Source organism: Geospiza fortis, unplaced genomic scaffold, assembly GCF_000277835.1.
Source record: "Geospiza fortis unplaced genomic scaffold, GeoFor_1.0 scaffold254, whole genome shotgun sequence".
Lineage (NCBI taxonomy): Eukaryota > Metazoa > Chordata > Aves > Passeriformes > Thraupidae > Geospiza > Geospiza fortis.
Window position 1 is genome coordinate 1,144,183 of NW_005054441.1, and position 9,961 is coordinate 1,154,143.

At 44.3% G+C, this 9,961-nt stretch overlaps 1 protein-coding gene across 1 annotated transcript in view; it reads left to right on the top strand.

Annotated features, from left to right (window-relative positions):
* Positions 1-214: 214 nt before the first annotated feature.
* The window catches only part of ELAVL1 (ELAV like RNA binding protein 1), a 30,019-nt gene continuing 20,272 nt past the window's right edge, over positions 215-9,961 (top strand). Inside the window, exon 1 of the mRNA XM_005427310.2 lies at positions 215-397. Coding sequence (XP_005427367.1) covers positions 226-397 — 172 coding nt within the window. The 5' untranslated portion in view covers positions 215-225. The remainder of the gene's footprint in view (positions 398-9,961) is intronic.

Below are 9,961 nucleotides of genomic sequence, written 5' to 3' on the forward strand. Positions count from 1 at the left end.
TAAAATGTCATGTTTATGCTTTTGAAAGAATGAATTGTTCTGGAATTTTCAACAAATAGCATTTTGTTTTCTGAGTTGAAAAAATGCATTGCTGAAGCAGTGGTTTGTTCTTAGTTTTTAAAATAAACATTCAAACTTACTTCAGGTGGAGGAAGTTTGGTTTATGGAAATGCGAAGATCTAAACCTCACTGAGGGTTTTTTTCACTTTGCAGATTTATTGTAAAATGTCCAATGGTTATGAAGATCACATGGCTGAAGATTGCAGGGATGATATTGGTAGGACAAATTTAATTGTGAACTACCTTCCTCAGAACATGACACAGGATGAATTACGGAGTCTGTTCAGCAGCATCGGTGAAGTGGAATCTGCAAAACTTATTCGGGACAAAGTTGCAGGTATGATTTAATGTTTCAGAAATTGTCACCTTGTGCTAGACTGGGTGAGCAAATACTTGATTGAATACAACTTAATCTAGAAATACTAAATATTTGTGTGTGTAATCAAACTATTGACACGTTTACCTGGAGCTCCAGTAATGCCAGGATTGGGCATTGGGAGGATGGAATGCTCGAGGCTAAGTTCATGACTATTGTGTGTATGGCTGAGAATTCTAAGTACTGTTCCCATATTTGAACATTAATAGACAGGTCTAAAACTGGTTTAGATTTAGTCCCTGGTTGATTTATTCTTCCTACAGTCTGAGTGTTTTTGACTCTGACAGATCTCTGAATATAAAAACAAACCTTTTGTTCTTATTCTGATTATTAAAATAAAGGTATACTGGAGTTCTGAAGTGGCTGTAGGTCTTATCACTGTTGCAGAATTTAACTTGTAAGTTCCCTAAATAGGATTGATAGTAGTAGCTTTGAAATATGAGAGGAATGAATTGTTCTGACTTGTGAAACTTAATGTTTCCTTGAAGCAAAACAAATGCAGACAGAGCAGCTGCTTCCATGTCTCTTTAGTTGCAGGAGGGTTTTTAGCTGCTCTCTGAAGAGGTTTTAATCCTTGCACTGTTAAAATACCAAACTTTACAAGTTTTGGTTATCGTTGCAGAATCTTGGATTCAGTGAGAGCACTTGGTTGTTTCTGGAGGGGAAAAAAAAGTGCTGTTAAGTGGCTGTGCCCTGGTGTTTGCTGTTGACTGGCTGTGCCCGGGTGTTTGCTGTTGACTGGCTGTGCACGGGTGTTTGCTGTTGACTGCCTGTGCCCGGGTGTTTGCTGTTGACTGGCTGTGCCCGGGTGTTTGCTGTTGACTGGCTGTGCCCTGGTGTTTGCTGTTGACTGGCTGTGCCCTGGTGTTTGCTGTTGACTGGCTGTGCCCGGGTGTTTGCTGTTGACTGGCTGTGCCCGGGTGTTTGCTGTTGACTGGCTGTGCCCGGGTGTTTGCTGTTGACTGCCTGTGCCCGGGTGTTTGCTGTTGACTGCCTGTGCCCGGGTGTTTGCTGTTGACTGCCTGTGCATGGGTGTTTGTTCCCAGTCTGCAGCGCAGTGGAATTCTCTGCTGCACATGCTCAGTGTTGTATTTCAGAATCCAGTGATACTGATCGTTATCTAATCCCTAACGGAGACTGCTCCCCAGTCTGTACAAGCTGCATGGGAGCTGCTGGAATGCCTGAGAGCTCTTTGTGCGTCATCTTTAGTGCTTTATTTGCTTGAGAATACCCATGAGAACTGAATAACTAAAAACTTCAGAATTTCCCTTCTGAGTAGCCTCTCTGATTTCCATGCCTCTGGCTTTCCTGATATCTTACAGATGAGGTATCTTGTGATGTCTCTGTCTGTATCTCTACTTAAGGGATATATATGTTCCAGTCATGGTAAAATAGTTACATAAATACTGATTTCTTTGAATGTTTTGGTAGGTGAGTGTTTGTCCCAGATGTTGTCATGTACTTTGCAGCGCTCAGAAGTTGAGGCTTACTCTGCAGGCTGGTTTTGCAAGGAATAAGATCCCTTGCTTAATGATAGCAGGTCATATCTGACCCACACCTTAGACTGTAAAATAAGCACAGAATCACCTGCATGGGAGGGAAGATATTTTCAGTGGGAAGCAAGAGACTTAATCAGTCTCTGAAGTTGAGACCCTACTTCACAGGCACCTGTAGCATCAAACACTCTGGTAAAGTCTGGTTAACTTTAACTTGGAACTTGACAGTGCTGGGTAGTTTAAAGTCCAAAACATAGACTTGTGTGCTCAAGGTTGTTCTTAACCTCAAGAATGAAAAGTAAAATTGCTGTTATTGTTGCAAGAGCCCTTGAGTGCCTGTGGACAGAACATTGGCTTTTCTCTAAAGTGGTTGCAGGTGCTGGGTTCTGTGTGGCTGCTGTGGTCAAGCCGCTGAATTTTGTTGCTACCTAATTTTTCACTAGCTTGCAACACTATTAGAAGCAGTTACCAGTCATCTCCATGCTTACTGAGAGTTCTGGAATATCAGTGCCAAAGAACTGGCTCATTCTGAGCATTTTTCCTTCCTCTTGCTTTTGTTTCTGCCCCTTAATGTCAACATTATATTCTTTATTCTCAAACTCTCTGTTAAACACATGAATGTGCAGCAGTTCCTGAACAGAAAAATCCTGTGGCACAGTTCTGCTTTTCTTATGCCTCCACTTGAATTTCTCTGACCCTGTGGTAGACAGCAGGAAACTGGAACTGCAGAAAAACCTGTTCAGCTCCCTGACCTTGGTTTCTGGTCAGATAAGTCATAATATTGGTATGTGAGATAGAGTGGGTTGAGTGGCCTGGGCAGGAGGGAGGGAACCTTTTGCTTTTGTTTGAGTTAGACTTTTTGGATCAGTTTAGTTCTTTTCAATGAAGTCATAGCTTTTTGTGCCCCTGTAAAGTTTTAATAATCAGAGTATTTTGTCTCTGAAGTTCCCTTTGTTGTTTGTGTTTGCAGAGTTAAAGTCAACATTTAGTTGATAATGCTTGCTTTTTGTAAAACATTGAGTGATACATACATTTCTTCTCAATTTATTGTCTGGTAATGAAACATGGGGCAAAAAATACTTCTGCTTGGAATGCAATTTTTCATGACTTATTGAACTGGCATAAGCTGTCTGGAGACTGATTACTGGGATTCAAGAACTGATTTGAAAGGCAAAGTTTGGGTTTGTTTGAGCAAAATATTTTATTATGATCATTCCATATGTTGTTGCGTTTTGCTTCAAATGCAGCAGAGTATTGAACAATCTGTGTTCCATGTGTTAGGTTGTGGTTATAAAATGTAGAGAAGCTCCTTGAAGCCTTCAGACTGATTACCCTTTATCTCACTACTGATGAGCATTACAGGAAGGTGAAAGTAGCAGCAAACCATAGTGTCAATTCACATTTCTTACCAGGAGCTTTTGGGGTTGTGTATGGGTTATAACCATTGATAAAGGTGTAACTGTGTGTCTGGTTTGTTGTTTGAGATGTGACAGCTTCTTTTTCTGTTTTTTTTTTCCTTTATTTCAGTACCTGTACAGAGAAACTTGTGCGCAGTAGATGAGCATTAGAAAGATGCAGGGCTCCTCCTGATCATACTGGAGGAATAGAGTGCTGGGCTTTGCATTCCCCAGTTGGTGTAGTGCACTCCTCAGCACTTCCAGCTATGGCTTTGCTTGGCATGTGATGAGTGAATCAGTACTGGGGGTCAGCAGGCAAATACTGGATTGTTGCTATGCTGCTCACTGTACTTGTGCTTATGGTGAGTGTGTCCTGGACATCCAGGATTTTCATAAGAGAATTATAGCATTCATTGGACACTGTGCTTTCTGACAAAATTAAGCACCAGCCATGCCTTTGGGCTTTGAACCCTAGGGAAATGTTAGAAGGCTGATTCCCACTTCCCAATATAGTATGGCACAGTGTCCAGCCTGCAGTGTAACTTTTCACCGGTGCATCTTCTGGCCTGTCATGATGATTGCTGAGGTCTGTGAGTAGCCATTGACCTGATTCTGTCAATTAAATCCTCTCTTCCTGGGGCTCTGGCTCATGAGGCTGAGAGCAAGAAGTCTGGGATTGGTCCAGTAGCCCTGCAGCATTGACTGCAGACACAGCAGGGCCAGACTTGTACTCTGCACTGATTCCCTCTCCATGGATGTGTGTATGATTAGATGTGTGTATGATTAAATGTCCACTTCCTTGGAGCAACTGCCTCGTGCTGGAGATGATCCAACAGAAGAAATCTGTCTTGTACTGTATTTTGCATGGTCAGTGTTTCACTTTGCTGCAGCATCCAGGTTCTGGGGTGTGGGTTTCTAGCCATTGTGCTGGGCTAGACTCCTCTAGCAGGTGAGTTTTTAAAAAACATTTCTCCTTCAGTACCTGTTAATGTAGGAATGCAGAGCTCTGGGCCCCTCTGGGGGTTGCTCAGTTTCTTGCAACTTTTTGTGTCAGGATGTCTGACTTTGTACAGCACAGATGCTTCTACTCAATAGCTCTAAATTTTCCAAGAGAGCCTGGTCACCTCTAGCCTGCTGTCTATGCAGCTGTACACAGACTGTTAGTCCTTCTGGACCAAATGCTGAAGCTGAAAGTCATGTGTGTTTTAGTTTCTCTGTCTTCCCCTTACTCTGCTGAAGTATTTATAACTTTCAAACCTGACTGTCCTAAAGCTCTGAAAAGGTAGAGTTAAACTGCTTTTTTGTGTAATTATTAAAAACAAAAAGCTGCTAAACTCATGTGCTATGGCAGCACATGGTAATATTAAAAATAGTATTCCTTATTGGAATAATTGTGTGAGCTGTGGGTGCTCCCACCTGTGATACTGTATGTAACTGTCCTCAGAGTGCAAGGGAAAAGAGTTCATCAAAACTACCACAAAGCTGTGTTGGGGGAGTTTAAACTGGGTATTAGAAAGAGTTTCTTCCCTAGAGGCTGCTGGGCACTGCCCAGGCTCCCCAGGGAATGGTGCCAAGGCTGCCAGAGCTCCAGGAGCTCTCAGGGGTGCTCAGGGTGGGGCTGTTGGGGTCTGTGCAGGGACAGGGGTTGGAAGGGCCCCACAAGGACCATCAGTCCAACTGAGAATATTCTAGGGTTCTATTCTAGTATTCTGTGAACCTTTTCCCCCATGTATTTATGGTCTCAGACATCTTTGGGATCTATTTATTGCTCCTGACACCATATCCCCGCTCGGAGTCCCTGGTGACAGGTTGCTGTGCACACCTTATTCTGTGATGGTTCCTTCTGACAGTGATTGATTTTGGTAAGGAGGCATCCAGCTTCCTGAGGGTTCCTGTTCCTTCCCTCACACCTTCTGTACTGCCTGAGCAGGGAGTGTTTTCCCTCTGGTACTCACGACTGCCTGCTCTAGGAAGTGTAGGATATGATCCTTGAACCTGTTCCAAAGGCTCTGTCTGTACCTGTCATCTCCCCAGATATGGCCCCCTCTGTGCAGAGGCTGGGAGGGAGGCTTGGCTTTCCTCTGCACTTTCTGCATTTGCTGTGTCAGTGTGAGTTGTGATGGAGGTCGCTTAGGTGATCAGCAGCTGTCGAGGTAAAGGGATCTCTCCACTGCTGCTGGCAAGTGTGGATCAGAAAGGACATTTTGGGGTGACTTGTTGTTAAGGTTTTATGCAGGAATTTGGGGTCCATCTCAGACATTGCTGTAGTGATGGCTCACTCTGCAGGTGTGCCTGGGACATACATGTTGCTTACAGGACCAAAAGAAGTCACTTTCAGATAGTTGCAGTTCCTCAGGAATGGATGTAAAGCTTTACCCTTTCCCGGCCTTTTTCTTTTCTTGTCTTCTCTCAGACCTGAAAACTCATTCTCAGAAATTACACAACTAAAAAAGAAATGAGTGTCCTTGTCCCTGTGAGCTTTTCAAGCAGAAAGGGGAGGAGGATTTTACTGCCCAGCTGTCAGGTGCTGCAGGGTGGTGAGTGGCTGAAGTTCATGTGACAGGGCAACTACTAATTACACCAGTGCAGTGAACTCAGTCTAGAAATGGAATTCTGAAGTGTTCTTGTTTGTGGAAAATACTTAAGTATTCTCTTTGACTGAAATAGTTTCCTTTTGCATGCAAAACACCCATGAAATTGTTTATGCAGGTTTGCTGTTAACTGTGGAATTGGAATGCATCATTACCTCTGAATTTTTTTTTTCTAGCTCTTTAATCACATTTGGTGGTATGTGATTTCTTTAAATGTTCATTCAAGAATGCCTTGTGGCAATGGTTAACTTAATGAGAAGTGCAAATGGTTTGCAGACAAATTGCCCAAATACTGGAAATGTGAACACCAGCTTTGCCAGCTCCACTTAACTCCCTTTGTCATAAAGGTGGCCACATAAACTGCCTCAGAGGTAGTAACTGAGTTCTCTCAAGGGTATAGGAATACAGTTAACCTAAATCAGAGAATTCTGGAATATCCTGAGCTGGAAGGGACCCACAGGGATCATCAGCTCAGCCCCTGTCCCTGCACAGGCACCCCAAGAATGCCACCCTGAGCAGCCCTGGGAGCTCCTGGAGCTCTGGCAGCCTTGGCACCATTCCCTGGGGAGCCTGGGCAGTGCCCAGCAGCCTCGGGGGGCAGAACCTTGCCCTGAGCTCCATGCCAAGGCCTGGCCCAGCTCCAGCCCTTGCTGGGCTCCTGTCCCTGTCCCAGAGCAGAGCTCAGCCCCTGCCCCTGTGCCTGCCCTGGGGAGGAGCTGCAGCCCCCGAGGAGCCTCCCCTCAGTCTCCTGGGCTGCAGCTGAACCAGCCAAGTGCCCTCAGCTGCTCCTCAGACCCTTCTCCTCCAGATCCTTCCCCATCTTTCTAGCCCTAAAGCTTGCCTGGGTTCTTTCAGAAGGATCAGAGCACAGCCAGTAGAAGCAACAGATCTAGCAGCAGTTCTTGGGCTCTGCTTCTCAACACTTGGGGCATATCTCGGGTTTTCAGTGGATTTCTGGTACTCCTCTTATGACCCAGAGAGCTGGCTGCTGTCAGGATGGGATAGCTGCAGGACACCTGGACTTGGAGCTGGTTGCTCTGAGCTTTGTCAGGTGTACTTGGCCAAAAGGAGGAGTTTAAAGTTTTTGTTCTGGTTGACCCCTGTTTGGGAACGGTCAAGCGCTTGTTTAGCTGTTGCTGAAGCCAGGCCTATGTACCAGTCTGGCCTAGAGCAGATCTTCTGGAGCTCTGTGAGCTGGGACTGTGCACTCAGGGCTGGTGATGATGTGCTGTGGTCTCCAGCAGTCATGGCAGCACCTATTCCTGGAACAGCAGAGACCTTGACAAAAGAAGAGCTGCCTTTGCTGAAAAGGATAGCGGAGCTGTGCAGGGAGTGCCTGGGACCTCTCACTCAGGCTGGGCAGATGTGTTCTCCGTGAGGAGGACCTGTGTCACCAGGTGAAGGGCCTGTGAGCGTATTGAAAACCAGTCCTCGAGTTTGGGGTTCATCAGCAGCTGGAGGGGAGCCTCTAGTGAAGTAACCAAAGGTTTGACATCAAGGGTTCTGTTAGAAAGTTGGTCAGTGAGCTGGCTGGTGGCTCTGACTGCACACTCTCTGTGCACACTGGGTGTGCAGTGATGCCAGGCTGGGAGCAGTGCCTGCTCACTGGTGGTGGTGCTCCCACTCAGAGGGACCCTGAGAGTGTTCTCTGGAAGCTTTGAGGCAGGGCTGGCACAACAGGCAGTGACTCCCTGCTGTTTTGGGGTCATGTGTGTCCTTCCACTCTGGATACACTGAGAGGGTTAAATACAACCCTCCTTGCCATACAAGTCAAAAAGGCCGAGAGAACTGTACAGACCATTCCATGGCTCTGCTTCCTTTGCTTTTTTTTCCCTTATGAAGCCATACAAATGAGCTATGTAGCAACATCTTTGGTTGTGCTTTAATAATTTTCAGCATGCTTTTAGTGGGAGTTATTTTTCTACATCTTAGAATACTTTCATTTTCTTCCAGTGGAGCAACTGCATTTCTGCAGTGTAGAAGTTGGGTTCAGCTCAGCCTGTGATTGGGGTGACTGAGCACTTGCCGAGACTTTTGTACTGTAATGTTTGCAGCTAGTGTTGTTATTTCAAAATTGAAGTTTCTTCCTCAAAAGAAGGAAGAATTGAATTTTTGAGCCCTCAGCATCTTGAGCAGTCAGATTTTTTTGTTCCAACAACAGGTGAACAAATTTGGTTCTGTTTAAAGAAATGAGATCTTGCAGTAAGTGGACAGGCGTTTTCCTCCCAGACTCCCTCCAAAAAACAAGCCTGTGGTATTTCTGTACAGTTTTGGGCCTGGTGTTTTCTGTGTTCAGTTTACAAATCCTTTTCACTACACAGAATCTTGGATGCTGGCAGTTCATCTGGAAAAGGAGCCCTGGAGCAACTGAAATTAAATCTCAATAGAGAAATGTTCTGGAACTGAGAGAAAGGAAAAAAATAAAAAAAGAACATATAGAAATGATAATTATGCAGAGAGGCTTTGTGAAATAAAATTAATTACTAAAAAGCCCCTATCCTTTTGTTTTCAGACTGTAAAGCTGTTACTCTTATGTAGTAGTATTTTTATAGTATTGTGGAGATGGTGAGATCCCTGTAAGCTCTCTGAACCAGGGTTGACAGCAGACTTTTGTCAAGTTAGCTTTGTAGCTGTTGACTTTTCCCCAAAGAAGTGTCTGAGTTGTTTGTATTCATCTTTGTTTCAAGGCAAATATCACTGATTTTACGTAAGAGGGAGAGGAAGCTTTATTTGTAATTTGTAATGTTTTCCTGAGTTGTTTGAAGGTCAGGCTTTTCAAACCAGTTAAATGTGCTTTTGCCCTTAAACTTCTATAAATGAGACTCTTTATTGTTGAGCCGTGAACCAAAATAGAGATTGTGTCCTAAAGCCGGGGGAAGCAGTGGGGATGCATTCTGGATTGGAAAGTCATTATCAATATAACGACATATTTCTTTGTTTCCTTGCTAGTTCCTTTCTGTTGCCATCAAGTGTCTGTTCAGTAAGATGTGCTGCTTTGAAGTCTTGAGCAGAAGTGGAATTGGCTTAGTGTGCAGTCTGGGTCTCAGTCACAGGAACTGCCACAAAGCTGGGTTCAGGTCCTGTAGGAAAAAGATCCTGAGCTGCTGCACAGACTAACAGGAAAGGGTGAAAAATCATGCAAGTGCTGAAATATAAGCCTAAACTTTCTGCTCTGTACTCTGTGTAGGTGGAGCAGGTGCAGTAATTGCCCGTGAGGTGTTGGTGTGACTGACCCAGCCCTACAGGAGCACAGTGCTCCCCAGGGCTCTCGAGGTTAGGCACAGCCCTGGGCTATTTGCCCCCAGCCTGACACAGACAGGACTCTGTGGGGTTCTGGTGCTGTCCTGGTGTTTCAGGGACTAAATTGTGGGAATTGGAAAAACAGAAACTTCCACAGACACTGAAAGATTTGACCTGCAGCCTTGGGAGAAGCTGGGATTGATGTAAAAATACAATACACAGACATTAAGCAGGAAAAACAGAAACTTATGTTTCTATAGCTGTAAGTAGGAATATGCCTTAAGTAAGTGAGAAACTGTACTGGGTAAGGTAGTGAAGGGTTTATAATGTAGGGGTGTGGTTGTATAGAGTAAGCTAAGAGTTTAGAAGTTGTAATAGAAGCAATATGTGTATATGTGTGATAATTGGATAAAAGTATCCACAGTGCAGCAGAAGTAGGTAAAGGTGATAGGTTAGAAAAGCAAAATAAACCCTGTGGCAACTGTCTGTTGGTTTAGAAAGTTATGTATTATCTCATAACAAAGAACTTGTGACTACTTTGAGCTGTGGTTGACTGCCTGCTCCTCTAAAATCTCACAGCCTCTGAGACTGATGTTCCTCTGAGCAATAAATTGTTCTTAGCCTGACTATGGTCCCACCCCTTCATTAAAAGTAGCAACAATGATACTCAATTATAGTTTTGGGCAGCATTTATAGCTTACCTGGAGATGAGGCAGATGAAAGAATTTCAGAATGATTAATCGTTCCTTCAACAAATTCTTTGGGTAAACAAAAAAATATTTGCTTCCATTTGGTGGAATA